At 53.2% G+C, this 26,460-nt stretch overlaps 1 protein-coding gene across 14 annotated transcripts in view; it reads right to left on the reverse strand.

Annotated features, from left to right (window-relative positions):
• Phldb1 (pleckstrin homology like domain family B member 1) overlaps window positions 1–26,460 on the reverse strand; it is a 52,225-nt gene that overhangs the window by 23,584 nt on the left and 2,181 nt on the right. For 2 of the 14 annotated variants that reach the window (XM_051156304.1, XM_051156303.1), the window contains exons 1-9: window positions 24,947–25,182; window positions 20,454–20,534; window positions 19,513–19,636; window positions 18,245–18,415; window positions 9,880–10,005; window positions 6,952–8,303; window positions 2,935–3,216; window positions 2,420–2,560; window positions 2,173–2,310 (exon numbers count right to left, since the gene is read on the reverse strand). In XM_051156304.1, the coding sequence (XP_051012261.1) occupies window positions 2,173–2,310; window positions 2,420–2,560; window positions 2,935–3,216; window positions 6,952–8,303; window positions 9,880–10,005; window positions 18,245–18,415; window positions 19,513–19,636; window positions 20,454–20,534; window positions 24,947–24,991 (2,460 nt within the window). In that variant the 5' untranslated portion in view covers window positions 24,992–25,182. Of the gene's footprint in view, window positions 1–2,172; window positions 2,311–2,419; window positions 2,561–2,934; window positions 3,217–6,951; window positions 8,304–9,879; window positions 10,006–13,171; window positions 13,317–18,244; window positions 18,416–19,512; window positions 19,637–20,453; window positions 20,535–24,946; window positions 25,185–26,460 lie in introns of those variants that run through there. The other 12 variants (XM_051156308.1, XM_051156309.1, XM_051156306.1 and 9 more) reach the window with 10 other exon arrangements.

Here is a 26,460-nt window from a genome sequence, read left to right on the forward strand (position 1 = left end):
TCCGCTCCAAACCAAAGTCAGCTGACGCAACATGGCAAGAACAGAGAGCCTCGAACTCTACCACTGTCCCGAGACCAAAATTTAACCCTGGGGAAAATGGGAGTAGCGGGAAGGGTTAAATCCAGGAGTTGAGAGTAACCGAGGAGCTCAAGACGTTAGAGTTAGAGTTACAGCGGTGAGGCAAGGGGACCTCAGCCCAACCCCCAAGGCCTCCCTCCCCTCCTGCCCAGGGTGGGGGTGGGGTGCCAGCAAAGCAGGCTGAACTTCAGTAGGGATGAGGGCTGCAATTAGTTCGGCCCGTTGCCATGGTAATAGGAGCCCCAGGAGTGGATACACAGAGGAGGTGGATGGCTCTGTCTGGGGCGAGATGACACCTCTGAGGGCGGAAAGGGGGACGAGGGGAGGAGTTGGTGAGTCACCCCTCGGAAGGACAGGCAGAGGAGAAACTGTGATTACTGATTCCAAAGGCAGAGTGGGGCCATGGGCTGGCAGCTGGAAGGGAAAGTCAAGGGAACCTTCCCAACACCACCATGATCACCATCACCACCACCGCTACCACTTTCACCATCACACCTCAAACACCTGGACCGGAGGGAAGGCAAAGTCCAGGCCTCTGGGCAATCTCTGTTAAGAGAGGCTAGCCAGGTTACTTGTGGAACAGCTTACCGCTAAAACTATACCGTAAACTGCACCTGCCCAGCTCACCTACCCATCCCAGACCTTGATTGGGCTAGTCCTGAGGTCTAGCCACCTCTGCCTTTAAATTATCCAGTGTTCTAGGTGGCCTCCAAGAATAGGAGGAGGGAGGGGACCATCGGAGTTCAGGGAAGCAAGGATGGGTAACCACTCAGTAGGCAGAAAGGCCTTGTCCGAGCCCACACGCGGGCCTCCTTATCACTCAGCTTCTGAGGGCTAGGCAGGAGGGACAAATAGCTCACTCCACCTCAAAACCTCTGCCCTTCAGGGAGCTAGCTGCAAACATTCTGGAAACAGCAGCCCAGATCATTCCAGTAGGAGGCGCTGTTTGGGCAGAGCAGCTCTTTGGCTATGAGTACCTCCACCAAGATGCAGGCACTCAAGCCCGCACGCACCCACCCACCCTCATACGCCTCCTGCCAGTGTTCCACCAAGCAAAGTTTAGCTGTGCCTTCCTGCCAGTTCTTTTCTGATAATGGGGTCCCACGCCAAGAAAAGGGGGGCAACATTAGAGGGGAGAGGCCAGGGGCACAAAGGCACCCATGGGAGTTAGTAAAGCTGGCATGACTCAGCCCTGCCTGGGTGGCCTGGCAGTTAGGGCATGCGGAGAACCCAGGACAGTGATTAGATGGGGCGTTAGTGCAGGCCTGGTCGGCAAGCATATGGTTAATCTGGCACAGAATCTGGGAGTGTGGTTTTGGGGGCCAGAGCCAAAAGCTCCATTTAAAAAAAAAAAAAAAAAGGAGTGGGGGCAACAAAATTTTAAGATCCTCAAAATTGAGAACAAAAGGAAGAAAAGTCTCAAAAAAATAATCCAGAAGAAGTAAACCTCTTAGAAAAATACTGTCAAATCCAGACATAGATGAGCCCTCTCCACTTCAGGGCTTTGGGCACGCAGTTGGGCATCCTGGACATGGCTGGCATAACCCCTGTGGGACGGAGCAGCCCCTGAAGACTGGCAGGCAATCTGAAAGGGGCAGGGGCAGAGCTGGGACCATCTGGGATGGGAGGCTGCAGACCCTGATAATAGGAAACAGAGGCCTGTGGGCCATCTCCCAAAGACCACATCCTACGCCCCTGAGGCATGCTGGAGGGAGGTTTCTCCTCAGGGTAGGTCCCAAACCTGAATCATGCCCCGCCCCCCAACCCCAGCAGCAACGGTCTGTCCTTCAGGCTGTGCTCAACTGCCCAAGAAAGGGCTTTGGCACTTCCTAGAAGAACCACGCGGGCTCCAGAGTTGACAGCAACCCAGGCAACCAGCGGTAGCACAGAGATCTAGGTAAGTGACAGCCCAGACACCAGCCCAGCCCCTGGCAGTACCGTCCAAGCTCCTATCTTCAACAGAGAACAAGACCCCCTGTCCCTGGAAGGGCTACAGAGACCTCTTGGTGTGCAGGATAGATGCTGAGGGATGGACAGCCCTAGGGAAGGCGTTTCTCCTTCTCTTCTGGGCCACTGGTCATCGGGTATGGTTACCTTGTCCCTCTCCTTCTGGATGCCTGTCTCCAAGGCCACCAACTTCTCCTGCAGCTGGTCCACTGCCCTTTGTTCTTTCTGCAGCAATGCTCGCTCCGCCTCCCTCTCACCCTGCAGCAGTGCCCTCTCCATTTCAGCCTAGACACAGACAACAAGACCCTCAAGGCAGGGAACTCAAGGGGCGGATGGGCGGGGGGAATGGGAGGGGTGCCCATCCCAGGGCCTGCACTTCTCCCAGCCACCTCACCTCTCGGGCTGCCTCCTGCAGCTGCTGTTCCAGCTCCTTCACTCGGACCTTCAGCTGTTCTACACGCCCCAGAACCTGAGCCCGCTCCTCTTCCACGGCCAGCACCTCTCCTTGGAGCTTCGTGCCAGGAGCATCTTCATTCTGAAGAGGAAGAGAGTGCCCGTGGAAGAAGACTAGAACCTCCCAGATCAGACTATCAGGGCAGATAACGCATTTCCTCAAAGCACTTGGAAGGGTTAACCAGACTAAAAACAAGAGGCTACTTTCCTCCCAGCTGGGGAGCTCAGCTATAGGGAAAATATTTACTGGAGTGCCAAGGTTGGGTGAGGCCCCACGGAAAGACAAGTCATAAAAGCACATTTATAGCTTGGGAAAGTCATGGTCACCTCCTTTTCCTCTTTGCCCCCACAGTTCTTCACGTCTGGTCTCATTCAAACCTTGACCCTTTCACTACCCCTTCAGTGCTGGCACCGCCCGCTGGCACCGCCCACTGGCACCGCTGATGGCCCCCTCACCTCCTGCTGGGTGCTCTCTGTACTACTGCACTCCTCTTTGAGATTTTCTTCATCTGAGCGCTCCATGCTCTCCCACAGGCGCTGGGAGACACCTCCAGACTCGTCACCGCTCCTCCCAGGAACCACTATGGCTCCTGCCAAGCCTCTCGAGGGTCTCCTGCCTGCCAATGCCAGTGCTGCGGTGGCCTCTCCAATACTGGGCAGTTCCCCAGCCTCAGGTCCCCCGTCGGCTCGGCTGTACTCGGCACACAGGTTCAGGATGGTCTCTAGGCGCTGGCGTTCCTAGGGACAATAGGCGATGCAGAATATGAGGAATAAGTCTGAGACACAGTGGTGTCACAGCCTTTAATCCCAGCACGGGGAAGGCAGAGGCAGGTGGATTGCTGTGAGTTTGACGCCAGCCTGGTCTACAAAGCGAGTCCAGGACAGCCAAGGCCTATCTCAAAGAAAAAAAAAAAAGTGGCTTGAGGCAGAGTGTGTTGAACACTAGGGCCTCTAGGCCTGGCATCTGAGGCTAGCCACAACCTTAAGATCTTTGGGAACCCAGGTGTGGTGGTGGACAGCTTTAATCCCAGCACTCTGGAGGCTGAGACTGGCAGATCTCAGAATCTGAGGCCAGCCTGGGCTACATAGTGAGATTCAGGCTAGCTAGCAAAAGACTATGTAGTGAGACCCTATCTTTGTTTTGTTTTGTTTTTTTTGGTTTTTCGAGACAGGGTCTCTCTGTGTAGCCTTGGCCATCCTGGACTCACTTTGTAGACCAGGCTGGCCTCGAACTCACAGCGATTCGCCTATCTCTGCCTCCCGAGTGCTGGGATTAAAGGCGTGCGCCACCACGCCCGGCTCTTTGTTTTGTTTTGTTTTGTTTTTCCAGACAGGGTTTCTTTAGGTAGCCTTGGCTGTCCTGGACTCACTTTGTAGACCAGGCTGGCCTCAAACTTACAGAGATCTGCCTGCCTCTGCCTCCCGAGTGCTGGGATTAAAGGCGTGCACCACTACCGCCCAGCTTAAGACCTTGTCTTTGAAAAAAAAAAAAAAATTATGGGAGACAGAGGGAAAGAAGGTTCTTCACAAGCGGGCAAGGGAACGTGGCCACACGCCACCTGTCCACGTGGCCGGCCCCTCCTATCTTCCTGTTCACTTTCCCTTTTCATTCTACCCTAGGATGAGGCTTTTTCAGAGTCACACAGAGACACATCCACACACACATGGAGACATAAAGGGGTAAGGAGCCTAAAGACCATAATGAAGCTGGGTGGTGGCAGCAGCGCACGCCTTTAATCCCAGCCCTCGGGAGGCAGAGGCAGGGGTGAGGGTGGGGTGGAATCTCTCTGTGAGTTCAAAACCAGAATGGTCTACAGAGCAAGTTCCAGGATAGCCAGGGCTACATAGAGAAACCCTGTCTAGAAAAACCAAAAAGACTGTAATTAGTGACACAGAGCCATCCAGGTGCTCATATTGACACGGGTACAAATACTACAAGCACAAGGGCACATGGATACACTGGTCCTGTCACATAGGCACACACAGACACTCAATGTGCCCTGGGGGCGGGGGGAATACATCAGCATTAACAGGTAGGTACACACAAAGACACCAGCCCTGACATGCATGCACACAGAGATAAACATAGTCTACATACAGCTGGGTGGGCACCTGCAGACAGACAAGGCTGGAAAACAGGCCATGGGCCATAGGACCTGACAGTCCAGACACATAGAAAAGGCAGAAAGGACACTGTCTTTCCAGTCCCACATCAGCCACTTCCGTCACCCAGGCAGCCAACGCTTCGCTCATTAAGGCAACGTAAACTAGCCAGGTATGAGCAAAGACTCCGTGGCCTACCAATCTATTCTCTCACTATAAATGCAGACACAGACATGGTCACCTCTCAGGTGCCCAGGACGTGAGGGAACCATGGCAGGTCACGGTCCTGGTTTCTTCTGTCCGATTCATCCAGCAGTAACACCCGAACCCTGACTTTCAAACCCAGAGCCCTAAAGTGCTCTTTAGGGTCTCTGCCATCAAGTCTCTCTCACCGCCTACATTGTGGCCTCAACTTCCCATCCCGCAACAACTTACCCAGTTTCCTTCCTGCTGCTTGGCCAGTTCTGTGGCAAAAAAATCCAGGAACCAAGCTTCAGCACTCAGGAGGTTGGGCCAATGCCTCACCCCCGCCCTAGGACCCAGATAAGCAGCCTGGCTAAGGTGGGAGGGGCAGGGTGCAGCAGGCGGCCTCTGACTTAAAGTGGCAGGTGGGGCAGGTTGGGGCTGGTGGTGAGGTGTGTACCTGTTTGAGGGGTGATGGGGGTGGGGAGGCTGGGCCCAGCACTGACTATGCCAGGCTCACCGTCCCTCTCGGGATGAGGACCCAGAGTCGCCAAAGCACAAGAGTGATGAGAAGACGAGACAAAGAAAGACCAGGGGTCCTGACAAGTACACTGCCCCACACACACCCTCACCCTAAACTGACCAGTCTCTTCTCAGATTCTTCACACAAATGTCCTCCTCAAACCAATTCCAGGGTACCCATGTCCCCCCAAAACCCTGAGCTTCTGTTCTCAAGGCGAGGAAGGGATAATCTATGTTCTCGTCTGTGGGCTTTGAGCCGGCACTCAGCAAGCAGCCAATGCCCCTGGAGCTCCTTATGCTATTTGGGGGAATCCCTGCCCCCTCGAAGCTCAGATGCCATCTCTAGGACAGCTGCCCAGAACCACACCCAGACTCTGCAGCACCCACATTTATGCACGCAGACACATACAATCACGGAGGCAGTCGGGGGTGGGGGATGGGGCTGCCCACCCTGTTTTTTCCTCTTCCTTAGTACCATACTCTTAGAGGACCCACCTGGGCCAGAGTAAGTAATTCACGCCCATTTGTAAATAATAAAGAGAAGAAAGGGTGACCAGAACCTTCCTAAATAACGGGGTGCTTGCTGTGTAAGCCTGATGACCTGAGCCTGGTCCTTGGAACCCAAGGAAAGGTGAAAGGAAATGGCTCCACACTGTTCATTGTGGCATAGGTCTCCAACACACACACACACACACACACACACACACACACACACACACACGAAGACCCTCTACTTCCCCACAGTCCAGGCATGGTGGGTGATGCATGTGTGAAATCTCAGTACTCGGGAGGCAGAAGAAAGATCATGAATTCAAAGCTAAACCTGGACCACACAGCAAGCATGCAGCCACACTGGGTTACACAGTGAGACCTGTCTCACAGGACCCAGAAAAAAAAAAAAAAAGAGTACAAGGAGGGAAAAATAATTCTAGGGCTGGGGGTATAGCTCAATGGTAGAGTGCTGTTCTGACATGCCAAAGGTACTGGGGTTCAATGCCTAGCACCTTACACAGAATAGGCCAAATCACTGCTCCTCTCTGGGCCTCAGCCTCAAAACCTGCTTTTCAAATTTGGGGGTACCGCACGGCTTCACCATAAATGTGATGTGTTTTCCTAAAATACTGTGCTCAGGTAAACAATATGAACCTAATTCACACGCCAGAACAAATGATCTGCCACGGAATAAATGCAAAATCGGCAAGAATTTAAAACAAAGCTTTAGGGCTTGAAAAGACGGCTCTGGTGATAAAGCTCTTGAGGACTTGAGTTTGAGGTCCTGCCCCCCCCCAAGTCCCCAGTAATTCCAGTATGGGGGAAGGCAGAGACAGAAAATCCCTGGGACTTGCTGGCCAGCCACTTCAGTTTTAACGAGAGACTGTCTCAAAAAAAAAAAAAGATAGTGACTAGAAGCTGAGGAAGACACTCTCCACTTATCTCTGGCCTACACGGAGATACACACCTGCATGTGCATGCACACACACATGCAAAAATAAACTCTAAAAAGCCTTAGAGATGTCAAAAGAGACACTGGTCTCTTATCCTGACGGTCTATCCCGAAGAAGCCCAGACTCGGTACACGGCCCCTCCTGCTCTGCCAGCTGGCCTGCCCACACCCTGGCAGAGGCGCTGCCTTGGGCAGCAGCAGCCTTCCTGGCAGTGGCTCACCAGCCTCTCCATCTCCTGCTCACGGAGCCGCTCCTGGCGCTGCCGTCGGTGGTACTCCAGGAGATCGTCCTCATTATCACTGATCTCTGTGATGCTATTTTTCCTCTCCCTTGGGATGGGTACCCGCAAGTCTCCACTGGAGAGCTTCCTCTGAGCACGGGGGCTCTGACGAGGTGAAGGCCCAGTAAGAGAGCCCAGACTGTAGGCTGGGCTCAGCCTGCCACTGAAGCTGCCCTTACGAGGTGCCAGGGACTCCCCGAGTGTGGGCGAGGGACTCCGAGTCCTGCGGCCCCGTGCTCCTAGAGTCAGGGAAAAGTCTTCTGTCGAAGTCCCGTGGGCTGCCCAGCGCCGGGGTCGGGGACTCTCTGCCACTTCCCTGCTTAGCTTGGGGTCTAGGGTAGTCCGGGCTGGCAGTGGGGACAGAGCCCTTCGAGACAGAGATGGACTCAACGGTGGTAATTCTCGCATACTGTCCAGGCCCCGCCGGCCCAGGCGGGGACTCTCCGGAGGCTGGAGTGTACGAGTTGCTGACCCATCTGAAAATGTTCGGCCCACCAGCTGTCGGGAGGGGCTGGTTGTTAGCACCCGCTCTGTGCTTGGGGGCTCACGGAAGGGACTGGGAGGGCGGTCCTGGAGTGTGCCGATCTTGTTGCGGGGAGCAGGGACTGGAGGCTGGAACTTGGGGCTGCCAGGAATACTGGTGGGTTGGCTGCGGGCACCGGAAGATGGATATTCACTCAGGCTGATGGCCACCACAGGCAACTGCCCACCTAGCCGGGGGCTCTCAGTGGTTCTGCGGGCCTCAGCCAAGACTGTGGCTGCAGGACTGTCTGTCAGAAGACCCCGGAGACCAGGGCTGGGAGGTCTCTCATGACCCCCTTTTCTGCCCAGCCGGGGACTTTCAGAGGAGTGGGTACCACTTGGCCGAGACTGTGGGGGTTGCAGAGCCAAATGGTAGCTGGAGGAACGTGCAGGCACCAGTGGGGGCACAGAAAGTCCTGGCTCCTGCCCACTGGGTGAGTGGCTGGCACAGCTACCACTGCTGGCTGGGGAGGAAAGTGGAGAGAAAGCTGGAGAGGTGTTCTCGTAGCTGGAGCCCATAGACATGGCACCGGGGCTGGTTGCAGGGGACAACAGGTAGCGCCCACCATTAGCCATTGGTGACAGTGGCGATGTGGCTGCAGGCTTCTTGCCAGCTGCTCCAGGCTCCTCTAGCACCAACGAGTCCATGATTTCCTGCAGGTCCTTCTCAATAGAGCTCACCAGGGAACTGTGGCTGGCACAGGCTGAAGGTCCCCGGGTCGCAGGCTGTGCTGCTGTGTGGTTCCCATTGACCAGGCTCTCTGATTCAGCTGAGGGGAAATGCAAAGAGGCCTCAGATTCTGATTGTTGGTTTGAGGGAGCCACACACATGCAGAAGCAAGTAGAGTACCACACAACCAAATCCTAGGGCAACGGGGCCGCGTCGGGGCTGTGTTGGTTCTGGAGAAGGAGCCAGGAGAGCTAAGTTCTGGCACCAGCCCCACTCTGCCACTGACCTGGTTCTGCAACCTTACCCAAACCCCTTTGCCCTGCGTTCCCCTCCTATAAAGGCAGATGATAGGCAGGGCCTTCCTGGCTCTAAGCCGAATGACTCAGGACAATACCAGGTACGTACTCCTAAGTCTAGCTGTTTCCAGTGCACCCCCCACACTACAATCCTCCTTGCTTTGGCTTTCCCCCAACTTTCTGTGCCTCTCTTTTAGGAGTAGGCACACTGCAGAAGAGATGAGGAGACACTGTAGAGCTGGCCAGAAAGTTCCAAGTCTTCTTAGTCTAAGAAGCCACCAGAGCCTCTCAATACGACAGTCAGAGGCTGGGGTGGGGGGGTGGGAGGGTGGCCAGTGAGCAGTGGGTGGTACCAGCTTATCGAATCCAACACAGGAGAAGGATCTGCTAATGGCCTGTGCCTGGAAGCCTGACCGAGGAGCCTCGAGGTATAGCTCAGTGTCTCTAATTATTCCATTAAGCCACACCAGCAAGAGCTGGCTTTTGCCTGGCCCTAGCCCTCTTCCTCAACCAACCAGGAACCAATACACAAACAGCTAAAGGAGTGACTTGACCAGACTGGGTTGGGGGCAAAGTGAGCCCCCAGGCACTGAAAGACATAAGGCGTAGGGCCTGAAGAAAAGAATTGGTTTGCAAGACTGCATTTGGGTCCCTGAACCAGTGGGGGGGGGGGGGGGGCGCGGCGGCACGTGCTTCCACTGAGCACTTGCCTTTTACTGTAGGTCACTAATAACCATCCCTTCAAGAGAGTCTAACACACAAGCTCACCTGTCACATAACCAGCATTGGCCCCTCTAGTCCCGCAGCCATCTGAATCCCAACGCAGAGCCTGCAAGCTTCCGCCACTGCACCCCGCCCCCTAAGCAGCTGGCTTGAGGGACCTGTGTTGATTCCTAGAACAATCACCAATTCTCTTCTATGGATCAATAATTCACACATAAACTGCAGCTGTTCTCTGAGTCATCGGTCAACATGGCGTGGCCTGAGGGTTGAGCAGCAGTGCCTCAGGATGCGATCACCAGCAGGTGGGACCCCTCAGAGGCTACTGGAGGTTCATCATAATAATCAGGCCCCCTTGAGTGATGACACAAGAGGACCAGGGTCTCAGATGCTGAGGCGCACCTTCCAAGGCGGTAGGTAGGGATCAGGCTAACAGAACCTCAAGACACATGACTTCCGGGTTTGAGCCAAAGAGCACTGCCTTGGATCTTTTCCAGTGGCCCTACAGCCTAGCATTCTCCACCAGCCCATGGCAGGTGGCAGTGAGCCCAGACCGTCAGTATTGTCCTGCCCTAACACTCCAAGAGTGGTTGGAATGGGCAAAGACACATGTCCAAGGGGTGCCACTTACCCAGCCACCTGCCTCGGCTGGACACTTACCAGGGCCAGGGTTGTAGGAGGGCGCTGGGGCCCGACCCCCTGCTGGAATCATACTCTTCATCCACTTGGCTTCAGCTGGGTGGTTAAAGCGCAGGAAGGTGGACTGACCCAGACATAACATGCAGCCTGCAAAGAAAGCAATCGCTTAGAATAGGGAGACAGGGCCAAAGCCACCACAGCCACAACACTAGTGCGCTTACCCTCAGCTCCCAAGAGCCATCTCATCTGGACTTAGTGTCCAAGCAATGCATATCTGTCCCGCCTCTCAGCAATGGCGCCCTGAGATGGGCACAACTCAGGGTAGGAAAGATCACTGGCTGGTAAGTTCCCCCAAAGTGGAGTCCTACTGTTAGCTCCACAGTAGCTATGAAATCTTCAGGTGACACCACTACACCTCCAAGCTAGTTTTCTCATAAAAACCGAACACTTGATATTACCAGATCTCCCAGGGTTAACTAATAAAAGACTGTATTTGCAGGCTGGAGAGATGGCTCTGCGGTTAGGAGCACTGGCTGCTCTTCTAGAGGACCAGGGTTCAATTCCCAGCATCCACATGGCAACTCACAACTGTCTGTAACTCTTGTTCCAGGGGATCTGACGACCTCATTCAGACATACATGCAGGCAAACACGGATGTACAAAAAAATAAAAATGAATTCATTATTAATTAATCCTTTAAAAGACTGTGTATGTGAAAATACTCCAGAAGTGGAAAAAGTTCTTCAGAAAAAATGAGTATTTGGGGGCTGGAAAGATGGCTACTAGGTAAGAGCGCCTGCTGTTCTTAGAGAAGATTAGAGCTTGGCTCCCAGCGCCTACAAGGTGGCTCAAAACCAAAACCATCTGTAACTACAGTTAGCTCCAAGGGCTGTGATGCCTTCTGACTTTTGAGCACACTACACATTCATGTGGTACCCTTACATACAGGCAAAATACTAATAAAACAAATAAAAATAAAGCATGAAAGAAATAAGTCTAAAAAAGAACAAACAAACAAACATCCAACACCAATGGGTGTACCCGCGATTCCCCCGAACTACCCCTTGGGTAAAAGTGTTAGTTTTAGAGGCAGCATTCCAGACACACACACACACACACACACACACACACACACACACACACACCAAACAAATGAAGAAAGAAAAGATACGGAGACATCCATTAAGAGATACGGAGACAAGGAAAACCCCACAGATCAGTCAGGTGCCCAAGTGGGGCTCAATATTCACACCAATTCCTTCCAACGGTATGACTTCAGGAGGGCTACGACCCTTGCTAAGCATCTAGGGAGGGAGCACTTCTCTTTTTCAGACAAAGCACCCCCTGGCTGTTTCTTAGTCTCCCATAGAATCCAGCCAGTTCTCCACCACTGGGCCGGCTTCAGCTAAACACATTCCCAGGCAAGAGACACAAGCCCAGTCCTGCCCAGGAAGTCTAAGTGCATAGAAGGAGGTGGGTATGTGGGAGCCAGTAAATGTAGCCAGGGGCTCAGCAGTGCGCACAGCAGCAGGTGTGCCCACAGGCGCCTAAGCCTGGCTGGCAGAATTCCTCCTCCTGCCGGGCCAGGTGTTCCAGGCTCCTGCGGAAGATGCTATACTGAAAACAGCCAGAGCCCTAGGGCTCTCTAGTACTTAGCCTCCCAATTTGTCCACACTCCCGGCTGCAACCTCCTGGCTCCTCAATCTGGTGCTACTTGGTGCCCCATGCTTCATGCCAGTCTGAGCTAAGACTGGCAGGGAAGTCTACATTCCAGGACGTTGAGGCAGTTCAGCTCAGGGAGGCTGCAAGGGCAAGGGGCATCCCAGGCCAAGTGGGTATTTTGACAGGACCCCTACTGAGCTCAGAAGCCTGATTCTGGGACCCTGGACACCAAGAGGCTGACACTCTTAAATAGCCCACCCATAGCAGAAAACCGTGGCGGACAAAGCCACCCACTACTTTGGCACACCCACAGGCCCTCCCAGGCAGACGGCACCAACAGTTCTAAAGACTGATGGGTAGTTGGGAGAACCACCTTCCCTGCCAAGGCACCAATCAGAGAAGCTAATCCCATAATAATCATAACTGGTATAAATAATAGTCACCCAAGCCATCCACCTAATTACAACCACAGCTGTGTCAGAGAAAGCCAGTTGCCCCTCCCCTTTCAGCCAAATATTTAGCAGTCTAATTAATGATGAACTTGAAGGGTCTAGACAGATTCACTCAACTCCAGGGTGACAGGGGGTGAGAGCTGTGGCTCATCACAGTCTAAACTGGTCAGCAGGTGGGGAGGTAGGATGGACTCCATCCAAGTATTGCCAGAACCACCCAAGGAGGCTGTGGGTATCTAGGGACCCTCTTCCCTGGGCACCTACAGCCTGGAGTCACTGCCCTGCCCTTCCCCCCCAACAGGGGGTGTGGCCATGTTGCTCTGGGCTATAAATAGTGGTGCCAGGCACCAGCGCTGTATTAATAGAGTGGGCAGGAGGGCATCGGAACAGAGAGCAGACCAGCTCTGGCCCAAATTAACTTACTATTTGTACTCAGGGGCCCCAGGCACTGCTCCAACTCTGGCACATACTGCCCCCCCCAGAGACCAGACCAGCCTGTCTACCTTAGGAAGTCCCCTCTCTGCTCACACCCTCAGGACTGGCTAGCTCCAGAATCCCTGGAAACCCTGGCCATCCACTCAAGAGTCCCCGCCTTGTCCTCCCTGCCTAGAAGGGTCCAGCTGTGTACAGGTGGGTGGGGGAGCTGAACATCTGGAGGGAAAACACGGGGCGAAGGAGAGGGTGGATCCTGTTTGTGAAAGACGCAAAAGAGAAACACCCCACACCTACTCACACACACACAGACACTCACAAACCCTACGGGCTCACGGCCATATGGGCAGACATGCTTGCTGCACACTCAGAGCGACAGTCACTGTCCTGCTGGCCACACAAATAGAATGGACTGGCCAAAGGGAAGCTGGGTGAGGGAAGACTGTGAGAAAAGAACCTTGGCTGTTCCCATCAGAGACTCCTGGTCATAGCACAGGCTCCCTCAACCTAAGCAGGACCCCACAACAGGCTCCAGAGGCGGGTCTTAAGCAGCAGACTCCCCAGAGGTGGGGAAGATGGGGTCTGCACAGCCACTCAATAACTCGGACCCCCACTCAAAGACGTTCTGGGTACACGAACCATCAGATTCACAGCCTCAGGCTCTCATAGAGGGGAGAGGACCCTGTTCCTCTCATTGCACCCACCCTTCCCAGGACGCCCCTCCCAGCCAGAGCGTCTACGCCCGGTTGCCTGGGGCAGTGGCTGACCTGGGTGAGGACTCACCGCTGGACCTCCGGACCGTTCGCTCCCCCACTACTAGCCCGGGCCCTGCAGGTCGCCCGCCCTCCAGCCCAGGGCCTTTGAGGGGGCGGGCCGACCTCCCGCGCCGCCGGCTCCAGGCGCGGTGCGAGCAGCCAGGCAGCGAGCAGCCGCCAATGCCCGGGGAGGGGCGGGCCGGCCACCAGTGGCGGGGGAAGGGAGCCAGAGAGGGAGGGACAAAGGCGAGGAGGAGGGGAAGAGGAAGTGATGGAGGATAGGAGTGTGGAGCTGGATGGAGAGGGCGGGGTGAGAGGGAGGATGCCACCAGGCGGCGGGATGGAGAACCCGCGCTCGCGGCTGGAAGGCTAGTGGGGCAGGCTGGAGAGGTTCCCTGGGAGATGACGTTGGAAGTTAAGGTGAGAGATTAACAGAGGCCAGAAGATGGTGAGGCAGAGGTCGGAGTGATACCAGGTTCTGTCTCACAGAGTCGCAAGACCATAACTGGGCCAGAGTCACCTTGGGGCAGTCACACCTTCTGACCTGGTGGCCTTGGATTCCTATCTACTGAGTGAGGAAGAAAAGAGTGGGAATCCCCATGGGATCCAGCTAGGGTTACTAGGTTCAGCTATGACCCTCTGTCCAACACTGGGACAAGGTCACCCTGGACTGAGAGCTCAGGCCAAGGCAGTGTTCTGTGCAATGCAAGCAACACCTACCTCGGCTCCTGTCACCACCCACCAGCGCTCACCCCCATGGACCCAGGCTGCTCCAATACACTGCCTCCTCCAGAGGCAGCCCACGGGTCAGCCCTCCTTTGTCCCAGCCACAACTTGCAGTTGTGGTAGCTGCAGCAAAAAAATCTGTCCTCTATTAAGACCCTTTCTGGGCTTGGAAAGGTGGCCCAGTGGTTAAGAATCTGGGTTCAATTCTCAGCACCTACATCGCTCTTTATAACTGTAACTCCAGTTCCTGGGCTCCACCTTCCACTCTGGACATTAAGCACACATGTGGTGTACAGACATAATTGTAGGCACACATAAAATAAAGTGGGTTTGTTGTTCTGGTTGTTATGGAGTTTTTGTTTTTTAATTTAAAGACCTTTGCTATCTGGAGCCTCCAAGGTTAAGTAAACATTGTGAACCAGACTGGAACATACTGGCTGGGGCCCCTAGAATGGCTCCACCTCCCCATCCACCCCCCACCCCCCGGGCAGTTTCTCTTGTAGTCCTGGCTGTCCTGGACTTGCTTTGTAGACCAGGCTGGCCTCCAACTCACAGAGATCTACCCGCCTCTGCCTCTCAAGTGCTGGGATTAAAGGTGTGCGTCACCACGCCCGGCCTCCTAGAATTGCTTTTAACCTAGAGACCTGGCCCTGGACACCAGAACCTCACACACAGACAAACCACACACACTCTCAGGCACACTCTGTGCCCAGCTACCCAGGAGGTCCAACTGTCATCTCCAATATACACCAACACTGCCTAATCACACTGACACCCCTCCAATCAGGCGCACACGGACCCCGACAAACCTCCATGTTATACGCACTCTATCACACAGTTACTGTCACAGTTTCGTGTCCCCCGCCTCCAGCCTCCTCTTACATGTGCTCTTATTTGAGCAGAGCTAGCCTTTCTTTTTATTTTTTTAGAGCTAGCCTTTCAATCAGCCCCTGGGGGGACTCTGAAATAAAAAGCCAGCTTCCTTAGAGAAATAAAGGAATTTTCCATTCTTGTTGAATAGGCCAGTGCCTCACCCACTCACTGACATATTATACATGTCCACGTGCAAACACACACACACACACACACACACACCCCACATGTACACAGGAAACTTGTTTCCCTTCTCAAGAAAAAAGGAAGAACCATATAGGGTCAAGTGTAAAATGAGGGGAAGGCATTAAAAAAAAAACAAAAACCAAAGACTCCCCAGGAAAGAGTGATTCACCAGTCTGGGAACTGTGATGGCCAGCTGGACTGACCCAGGCAGACAGGGAGGGTGCTGCTGGCGGGGGAAACAGAGCAAGAGGCAGACACAAGAAAGCTGGGAGCTCCCAGTCTTCACTCCTGCTCTCCTTTCCTTGAGTTTGCCAGTAAAGATTGCTATCAGTCCTAACAGAGAAAGCTCGGAGGCTTCCTGTCCAGTTCACAGAAGGAGTAGCATAGCCGGAGAGGAAAGGAAGAGGCTGGTGTCCTGGGTCACAGGATGGCAGCTGGCACCCCAGGAATCCTGGCGATACTGGGGCAGGACTCCTTCCCACCAATGGGAGGGCTTCAGACCTGAAGGACGCTTGGATGGTGGCAGCCCATGGTAGGGGTTGATGGGGGAAATCTACTGCCTAGACAGCCCAGGCCCCGAGCTGTGTGGCTCTCCAGAGTCTCTCTTCCCTAGTCCCCTCCCAGATCTTTCATGTGGTTTGGTGCTGTGGTCCCAGGGTGGAGCAGCCTAGACTCAAGACTGAGATGCAGCCGCCTTGTATCCTTGGTCCCTCTCCCAGCTCCACCCTTTCCTCTGTAGAGAAGAGGGCAGCATGGGATGTGCCAAGATGCCTGGGTACAGGGGTGGCTCCCTTGCATGTTCGTTTCTCTAGGCTAAAGGTTGGCATCTGTTTTCTGGCTTCCTCTCCCTCCCCCTGCCCAAGCATACTCCTGACTAGAAGAGCCAGTCACTGCCATCACTGCTTGCCACGAAGCGTGTCACTCCAAGTTGCCTATGGCTGGGCACAGTGCCCAGAATGATGCTTCTGAGGCCTGGCCAGTCAAAGAAGGCTCCTTGTTATTCCTAAGATATCCTTTTACCTCTCAAAGAGGACCCCTGATACAAAGCCAGAGTAGACAAACAGACAGGAAAAGAGAGAGAGAGAGAAGGGGGGGCAGAGACAGAGAGAGAGAGAGAGGGAGAGAGAGAGAGAACATGCTCAGTGTATGACCTTGTGTTACTAGATAAGTTCTTCACTACTGAGCGACATCTCCAGCCTCATGTGACCCTCTTGTATACGTGACACACCACAGAGTTCTCAAATACACACAGAAACACACACACAGACATCGTGATGGCATCAGTTCTGAGCTCACCCTCTCTACCCATTTGAATACACCCATCTGTAAACACAAGGAAAGACACAAACAAACAACAAAACATACAAGCCCAGAGACACAAACATATCCGGAGACACATAAACACAGTCCAGTTACCCAGACACACAGAGATAGCAGTGCACCCCCGCACCACCCGGTTTCCAAGGAAACGCACTCCCAAGAATGTCCGGACTGGGGCCAGGCAGGGCTGGGCTTGGTGCCTTGTTCCAGAGATGGGACAAGGAAACTCTCAGCTTCTGGAACCCAAGGGAGGGGGAGAGGGAGGGCTAGGAAGAACACCCAATTCCTTTGTGCCTCCGCCTACCCTGCCAAGCTTCTGGAACAGGCGAGCCCAGACAAGAAGGCTGGGTGGGGGGTGGCAAAGGGAGTTTAGGGTCAGAAGAAACGTAGGAGGGTACATACTTGGCAAGATGGGCTTCTTGATCTGGAGAGGGATCACTAGGGCCACAGGAAATGTTTGAGTATTCTGCCGTGGCCTTGGACCCTCCCTTTTCTCAAGAGCTAAATGATGCCCTCATGCAACAGAGCATTGATGCTTTCACCCCGTTCACTATTCACAGAGGGCAAGAACGATTTTCCTGGGGGGTTGGGGATAATGGGATTAGGAGAATGAGGTGGAGACTGGGAGGTCTCTGAACTTGCTCAGTCTCTGCCTTTGCTGCTCTGTGTCTCACTGAATCTCGGAGATGTTCTCTCCTGACCCTGGCCAGGTCTGCCGGGGGGACCAGACAAACATCACAGTCAAAGCCCCAGCTTGTGGGGATTCCTGTCATTCAAGCCAGAGACCCTGAACCCCAGGAGAAGTCAAGTCGGCCCTCAGCTGTAGTAGGACCTACCTCCCCAGGACATGTTGTCTATGCTCTGCCACACCCCAAATGCAGAAGGGAGGAGAGGGCCTGGTTGATTCCTATGCCAGAGGTGAAGGAAGTGGCACTTTTAGAGCCCCAAGGAGCTTGAGAGATGGTGGGGTGGGTGAGGTTTCCAGAAGCTTTCAGCTAATGGGCTTCTCATGAGAGCCAGGCTCAGCTCAAAGCCTCCACCCTTATATGAACGTGACTCATAGAGATGCACCTGCCTCTGTCTCTGGAATGCTGTGATTAAGGGTCTGTGCCATCACACCTAACCAGATATTCTTTCCTCAATCCCTTAACACAAAGACCCACAAATGAACTAATGATGCTTAGTGCCTGTTTCCAAGGTGACCACATCTGGCCTATTCAAAGTACCACCGAGCCAGCCCTTACCTGCCTGGTAACCATGATAATTAGGGGACTTTACACACCAGGGCTTCCCTTACCCAACAGAGCAGACTGGTGCCTTAGGAGACAGAAGGGTAGCTATATCCATGACCCTAAGCATGTCCTCAGATGCCACCCTCATCCCATCCCCTCAGAGGATTTTGTCCTCTAAGGCAACTCAAAATAACTCCGTCCCGACATCATAGAAAGTCCCTGACCCTTTCTCAGTGCTGTTCCACTTGCTCTCTCTCCACCACCACTAAAAGCCGTACTATAGCCAGGTCCCCCTGACAACAAGGACTAAAAGCTCTTCTCTCCATGTGGTGTGTGAAGAAAGAGTGAGGAGGGAAAAAGAGGTCTGGGAAAGTCTGGACGCTGGGGGTGAGGGGTGAGGTGAGATTTTTTAAAAGATGTTCTGAGCCGGGCGTGGTGGCGCACGCCTTTAATCCCAGCACTCGGGAGGCAGAGGCAGGCGGATCGCTGTGAGTTCAAAGCCAGCCTGGTCTACAAAGTGAATCCAGGATGGCCAAGGCTACACAGAGAAACCCTGTCTCGAAAAAAAAAAAAAAAAAAAAAAAAAAAGATGTTCTGACATTGCCACTGAACTTGAGTATAGCCAGTCATGCACCTGACATGGGAAGTGCCACAGCAAGTCCCCCTCCCCCAACCCCTCACCCCACACCAAACAATCTGTAAAACAGAGACCTCCCTCCCTCGTTGGTGTGGAGGTATCAAACCTTACCCTGAGTGAGCCGGGTCGGCTGCCGAACAGGGAGCCCGTCAATAGTGCAGGCATTGCCACAAGGGTACAGGGTGAGAGTGCCCCTCAGATTCTCGATGTAGCAGTGTTCTGGAGCCAGGCCTGGACCCTGGAGTGAGATGTCTCTGGCTGCAGAACCAATGACAGTCCTCCCTGGAGATAGGAGGTAAACTGAGTCAGAATAGTCAGCCAGGCTAAGAAGGCAAAGAGATGGCAAGGGGGCCACTTGCAGAAGCACATGTCTGTCTCCCACTTAAGCTGATACTCTGCCAAGTTCTGGCTACCCCTCATGGGTAGAGTGCTAGAAACTCATTTTATTTTTCATTTTTATTTATTTATTTATTATTATTATTTTGTTTTGTTTTGTTTTTGTTTTTTGTTTTTTTGAGACAAGGTTTCTCTGTGTAGCCCTGGCCATCTTGAACTCACTTTGTAGACCAGACTGCTCTCGAACTCACAGAGATCTGCCTGCATCTGCTTCCCAAGTGCTGGGACTATAGGCGTGCGCCCCACCACCACCTGGCTAGAAACTCATTTTAAGCAGCGAAAACTCTGTGTCTGGGTGAGATCCAGAGAGAGGCCACATAACTAAGACCCTTTGGCAGCAGAGAGGGGGACCTCCCTCTGTTCCCCTACTGTCTTCCTAAATGTCTTCCTCTTTCTCCTCCTTCCTAGTCCCCTATCTTCTTAGAAATGCCTCTTCTCTCTCTAGTCCTTCTGTTGCCAGCATCCCATCCCTCCCGTCCTTCCCCTCTCTCTCTCTCCAGTGCAGCCTCTCCCTTCCATCCTTCCCCGGTGGAGCCCCTGAGACTGGCATTTGGAGAATGTGGGGAATGCAGTATCACCCAGGCAACAGGTGCAGCCAGGAAGGGAGAAGGCAGGCAAAGCCATGCCAAGGCCTCCTGTTAGGATATATGCCCGTCTTTTTCATGTTCCACATAGTTCGGGCTCCCATGCCAGGCATCATCCTGGACCAAGGGTGGGGGTGGGGCTCACTCTGGATCCCACAGGGAACACTGTGCTTTCTTCTTCCCCCCTCCACTCTTCCTTGATTCTAAACTAATCTTTTATCCCAGCCATGGAGCCAGTTTATCTGCCCGGAGACGGCAGAGAGTCAGGGGAGGCAGAGACAAGGCAGGCATTGCTTGCACAAGGTGGGAAGACACCTCCCCCACCCCCCAGTCTCCAGGGCAGGAATGCATGCAGTGACAAAGAGGGCAGATGTCACATCCTGCCAGAACTTAGCTTACCCTCCTCCAGTGGCAGGAGGGTGATGGCTGTGCTGAGTCTCCCGCTGCCCAGGCTCACCAGATGAGGTTTGTCTGTCTGCACTTTCAAGCCTTTACCCGTCTCAATCAGATCCAACGGACCTTTCTGCAGGTAATGTGGATGGGAGGTGAGACTTAGAGACTCCAGGCCAGCACCCTACTCCCATTCACACCAACACTCCCTGCAGCCCTTGGCTTTCTCTGAAAGGCTCTGAGGTTTCTGGAAGGCTTAGCACAAAAATCTTACACAGAGCATTACTGCAGTAAATTCTATTTACATCTGAATCCAGGCCTCTAGTTCGTCCCACTGGATCTATCTCAAGGCTAGGTTCACTCTCCTTCTTGTTCCTGGTTCTTGTTAAAAAAAAAGGCACAAGGTGGGGTACAGAGTAGGAGGGGACGCAGTAGAGCAGAGTCTACACTCCTGGTAGGCTTGTCATGACTACCCACATGGCTGTGGCTTGCTCCTGCTAAGCTGAACTGCAAGGAAGGGTGGAGGCAGGAACCAGGAGAGCGACCCTGCCAGAGAGGATCCGAAAACTGATTTCAGACTTTCACAGAGTCGACTGGCTGAACCAATTAACCTGACTCAGATCAAAACTGAGCTGGTAATAGGCTTACGACTAGGGATGGGTAACAAGCAAAATAGTGGATACAAAAGATGGGTACATGAGCTGAACCCAAGGCTGGAGAAATGATGTAGTGAGTAAGGGAGTGTTCTGCTCCTGCGGAGGACCCACGACCAATTCCCAGCATCCACATCGGAAGGCTACAGTTCCCTCTAATTTCCAGCCCAGGGTTATCTGACTCCTCTGAGTTCCTTGGGTACTTGCACTTTACACGCATATCCCCACACACATAAATATAACTTAAAATAGAACGTAAAGAAGAGCCTCTCTCCCTGTGGTTCCCGCCCCGCTCACCTGCACCACATCCTGGGTCTTGCATCCTGGGCCTAGCTGGTTCCTACTGAGACTATCCATGGTTCTAGGATACCAGCGCTCCTGGAAACACAATAAAAAGCAGGTAAGTGGGAAGGCTGGGGATGAAGGAAGGAAGGAGGCCCTGTAGCAGGGTTCTGGGGCAAAAGCCAACACCAGCCTGGAGGATCTCCAGTACGCGAATGATGAAGGAAAGGTGGGAAAAAGTAAGGAGCTTGGGGGAGGGGGTAGCCGAGGTGCCTCCACCTAAGTTTCCAGCTACAGCGTGGATGCTACACCACGCCAGTCCTGACCTTTGCCACCACAAGCACAACCAGCCCTAAAGATCTAACCCATGTCCTTGCATTTTCTTACTCTATACTACCCAGGTCCCGGGACTTAGTGGCAGAAAGTGTCTGCCCCAACCCCTACCTATCTGGAGCCTTAAACAGAGCAGGCAGAGCCAACCAAGAGAAGAATGAAGTCCAAGGAAAACCCTCTAAGGATGCCGACCAAGGCAGGTGGGTTCCCCTGGCTGATGCAACTGCTACCCCTCCCCCAACCTTTCCTTTTCCTCTTCTCCCTTTGTCTCCTTTCCCAAGGGTCTCAAGAGGATGTTTTCATAAAGGAGACAGAGAGGAGAAACCGTTCCATTCCTGTCATGTCTGTATGTCTCAGTGCCTGCACTTTTTCTTTCCTTGGAAGCTATAAAACCCCAGTACGGCCTGGGCATGGTGGCGCATGCCTTTAATCCCAGCACTCGATAGGCAGAGAGACTGGCGGATCGCTGTGAGTTCGAGGCCAGCCTGATCTACAAAGTTGAGTCCAGGACAGCCAAGGCTACACAGAGAAAACAAAAAACAAAAAGTCAAAAAAAACAAGGAAAAAAACACCCCAGTACACACAGAGGTCAGGACTCTGGGGCTCCTCACTGGCTTGGTGTTGGAGTACCAGAACCCAAACTTGAATCTCGTGCCTATCTATCTCAGGAAATCTGGTAGCTGCATTTTTAAAAAAAAGTGTTTTAAAGACTAAGCAGTATACTAGGCCACACCCCATGAGGTGCAGTGTGCTCTGGGAATGGCAGCTATTACAAGCTGTGTAACCTTGAAGTGTAAACCACTGACCACCACACCACGACTCCCCCACCTCTGTTCCCAGGCTTATGTTTTGGTGTCTGACCTTTGTGTGTGAACACACTGCCAACTCATCAGGGTTTCTTCCCACTTTCTCTCCCAGCTGTCAGGTGACTTTCAAAGGAAGTAGAGACGGGAGTGCTTCTTCCAAGGAGTGTCCCCTCCCGGATCTCCAAGGCCCTCAGCCATGGAGTTATTAAGTGTACTCTTCCCCACTCCCACCCTTCTTTTTGGCCTGGTCTTCATCATCTGTCACCATTTCCACCCAGGTTAGCAGAAAAGAGGCAGGAACTGTGCCTGGGACCCACCCCAGGATCACCTGGGAAGAGGGAAGATGGGCCACAGGCCCCACACTAGCCCCTCCCCAGACAGGGGACAGGGACAGAGCTGTACGTCTTTCTTTTTTAAGATTTAATTCATTTATGTGCATTAGTGTTTTGCTTGCATGGTCTGTGAGGGTACCAGATCCCCTGGGACTGGAACTGGACTCACAGTTATGAGCCATCTCTCTAGCACCAAGGTCTTCCTTACACACAGGGAAATTTCTCAGTGTGTTTTTAAGAGAAGGGAGGCAAGAGAGTGGGTTGAAATTGGAGAATTATATTAAAAGAGTGGGAAAGGAAAAAACAAAACGACAAAGGAAAGTACTGTACTTTGGGCGGAAGACTTTCAGACTGGGATGCAAGACCCCTTATAAAGTGGAAAGTGAAGGTTGGTCAGTATGGTGTTTGCTTTTAATCCCAGCACGCAGGAGACAGAGGCAAATGGATCTCTATGAGTTCAAGACCAGTTTGGTCCACACAACAAATTCCAGGCCGGCTAAAGCTTCATCCCAGGGAGATCTTGTCAGACAACACACACACACACACACACACACACACACACACACACACACACAGAGACAACACACACACACACACTCTCTCTCTCTCTCTCTCACACACACACACACACACACACACTCTCTCTCTCACACACACACACACACACTCTCTCTCTCTCTCTCACATACACACACACACACACAGAGAGAGAGAGAGAGAGACAGAGACAGAGACAGAGACAGAGACAGAGACATAGAAAGAGCGAGCTTGAAATTATTTCTAACCTTCCTGATACACCTCAGCTGTTATGACATCATGCCCTCTTTCATGTGGTGCTAGGGATGGATCCAGGGTTTTTGTTTGTGTTTGTGTTTGGTTTTAGTTTTTCAAGATAGGGTCTCTCTGTGTAGCTGTGGCTGTCCCAGACTCACTTTGTAGACCAGGCTGGCCTCAAACTCACAGAGATCCGCCTGCCTCTGTGTCCCAAGTGTTGGGATTACAGGCAAGTACGACACCACTTGGCAACCGTTCTACCAAATGAGCTACAACCCCAGGACCCTGGAGCGGTGTTTTGTTGTTGTTATTTGTTTGTTTGTTGAGACTGCTGGCCTAGAACTTATTATGCAGCCCAGGCTGGTCTAGAACTTCTGTTTTCCCCCTCCCAATTGCTGGGTTTAGACCAGTCAGGTAAGCCACCGTACTTGGATTAAACAAGCCACTAAAGTCTCATTGTCAAGTCAATCTTCTATAAAAACCAGAATAATAATAATTAAAGGAAAAGAAACTTAGCTGGAACAGGGCTTGTCTGGGGCTAGGAGAAGAACAGAGATAGACTGTGAACGGGCATAAGACTTTTGAGGAGCTGTGTGCAACAGAGATGTTCTTTTGTTGGGCGATGTCATGTGTGTTTGGACACATATGCACAGGCCAGAGGCAGATGTCCGGTGTCTCCCCCTGCCTTGCCCCCCCAACCCCCTGGAGTTATTCCCTTGAGTCAGGGTATCCCATCAAATCTGAACTAGGCTGGTGGCCTAGATGGTGGGCCATCTAACCCCAGCAATCCTCCTGCCTCTGTCCCACCCCCAGAGTTAGACACAGGCGCTGGGGATTTGAACTTAGGTCCTCAGGCTTGAGCAGCAAGCATTTTTACTGGCTAAGCCATCCTCCCAGCCTGCAACAGGAATGTTCTAAAATTAAGTTTCAATGATGGCTGCATAGTTCTGTAAATATACTAAAGATAACTGCATACTTAATTTGGGCTGATTTTATGCTATATAGATTAACCTTCAAGAAAGCTGTGAAGAGAGAGAGAGAGAGATCGGGAGCTGGAGAAATCGCTCTTTGGTTCAGAGCACTTGTTGTTCTTCCGAAAGACTGGAATTCTGTTCCCAGCATCCACATGGTGGCTCACAATAATTTGTTAACTCCAGTTCTAGGGATCCTTCACCCTCTTCTGGCCTCCCTGGGCTCCACACATACACACATGATGCACAGACATACATGCAAGCAAAACACTATACACATAAAATGCAAACTTAGTTTTTAAAATGAAAGGTCATCTGAAGACCCAGGCAGTAAACTAAATCACACTCTATGAACTGCAAAGCAATCTAAAAACGGCAGCTATGATTAGCTGTGGAAGGCATTTAGGTCTGGGCCTCAGTTTCCCCATCTGCCTCGATGGAACATTTGTCACTGTCACCTGTGAAGCGCTTGCTTATTTACACTCAATACATTCAAATGGAGATAAAGACTGTAAAGGAATTAGGCTAGTGAGGAAATAAGAGTGACTCCAGGAGAGACGAGAAGGGACTAAGGAGGTGAAATGAGAGGAAGAGATAAGGAGAGAGGTGTAGAGAGATGATAAGAAACCGCACAGCAATTGGAAGGTGCGAGGCTATAGCCTCAGCTCAGAAACCTAAGCCCCGGCAGAGGAAAAAGACACCAGACCAACATGACCTGGGCTCAGGCAGTGTTTCAATAGAGGGATCTCACCATGGCCCAGGTGCCCTCATCTCTGACCCCAATCCCCATGTGCCTTGGAGAAGCAGGGTTGTCCCCTGTCGCCCTCCACGGGCTGGCTGGGGCTGCTATCTGTATCTAGGGCTGTAATTACCCACTCTGTGTGGCACTTCTGGGGAACTCAGCTGTGCCCAGATGCCCCCCCCCCCTGCCAAAGGCCCTTGTGGTGTGCCTCTCACTGCTGGGGAGTCGGCCTGGCTCTCTGCAATCCTTCTCAGCCTCCTAGCCAGACTAAGCGGCGGCGGGGGAGAGGGGGGGGGGGCAGGCTGTGCGATTATTATGAACTGAGGGAAAGACGCCCTACAGTATAAGGACTGGGAACTCCCACAGGTAACCCTAGCCCCAACCCCAATTTGCCAACACCCGACACTTGTCCCCAAGTCTTAGCACTCAAAGGTGAAAGGAGTCCTGGTTTAAGCCAACAGCTCTAGCAACAGCAAGCACTGAAGGAAGGGCCCAAGAAGAAAGGTCAAAAGCTATCCTCGGAGCGAAAAGCCAGGTCCCCCTCCCTCACCTGGGTCCCGCGGGGCCAGCCGGCAGATCGCGAGGGGCAATGCATAGCTGTAGATCCAGGTCTTTTGGGTCACAGTGACTTTTGTCTTCCCTACTCACATCCGCCTTCGAAGAAGGGCCACCGGTAGAGGAAGGAGTCAGGACGGGAAGGAAACTGAGGCCGAGGCGGGGCGCGCGGGGGTGAGGAGTAGGGGGCAGGTTATCCAGGAGAAGCAGGGCAAGTGTCCAAGGGCCAGGAGTGTAGAGAAGAAATGAGAAATTAAAAAAAAAAAAAAAATTTTTTTTTAAAAGGCAGAGAGAAAAGAGGGTTTGTGGACGGGCAAGAGGTGCAGGGATATGGAGTGTGAAATCGCGGGAGCCTAGAGAGGAGGGAAAACTGAAACCTGGCGAGGAAACCCGGGTGTGGTGGTGCACGCCTGTAAACCCAATTCCCAAGTACTCCGGATGTGGCGACCGGAATATTATCCACTCAAGGCCAGCCTCGGCCTGGGCTACATGAGACCTTGTCTCAAAAAAAAAAAAAAAAAAAGGAAAAAACCAAAAACAGTAACGCTGGGGATGAGACAGTGAGCTCAGAGACTACTTGTGGGGAGGCAAAAGGACCCCCCCCCCCCGAGAAGCGCAGCATCGTGTAGGCAGGAGAACTTCGAATACAGTCCCCCCAAGTAGGAGAAGTGGCAAAGGAAGAACTAGGCGCTTTAGAAAACCTCGGAGGGGGAAATCGTGGGGCAGGTGGGAAAAGAAGGAACCCCAGAAACGGGAGAAGAGAGACGTGGACAGTCGGGGACAGAGAAGACAGAGTTAGGACGAGTCGTTGGCGGGGAGACGTAATTGGGGAGCGATGCTGGAAACCCGCAGGCTTCGTGGATCCCCGCACACGAAAGGGCTACCCTTCCCTGGGCCACCCGGTGGGACAAGGCTTCAGTGTTGGGCCGCCTGCTGCGGCTGCCCCGCCCGCCAGGCCCTGGGACAAGCGGCCTTTCTTCAGCCGGGCCGAGAGAAGAAGTCGCTTGTTTGCACGGCAGGGAAAGGGGGCGACATGGCAGCTGCAGGAAGGGGGCTGGTGTGTGGAGGGGGATGCGTGTGTGCGAGAGGCTGCGTGTGAGTGAAGCCGCCGCCTCTCCTGGCAACGCTTTCCCGCGCGTGAAGTGCGTGGTGTGAAGCGTACCAAGTGTGTGATGAAGTCGAGGCGCATGTGAAGGATTCTTGTGTGCACCAGTGGTGTGACACTGGGCTGTCGGTGTGACGTGTCTTGAGGGCGCGTGGAGGTGAGGCGTGAGATACTATGCGTGGGAGCTGTGCGGATGCTCGTGTTAGTGGCCTGTCTTGTTTGTGTGACCGCTGTAGGGTGAGTCCGAAGTGCGATGAGTCAGTCACCGGGAGCCTCCGGGACCGCTGAGCTAACGGGCCCAGAATGCAGCCCCACCCGAGTTGACTGAGTCCCCCGCTGGGCCGTGCGGTCGCGAGCCAAGTCCCCACTGCGCTGGCCTGGGCGGAAGCATCCGCGGCGCCTGG

The sequence above is a fragment of the Acomys russatus genome, chromosome 14 (genome assembly GCF_903995435.1).
Source record: "Acomys russatus chromosome 14, mAcoRus1.1, whole genome shotgun sequence".
NCBI classification, from domain to species: Eukaryota; Metazoa; Chordata; class Mammalia; order Rodentia; family Muridae; genus Acomys; species Acomys russatus.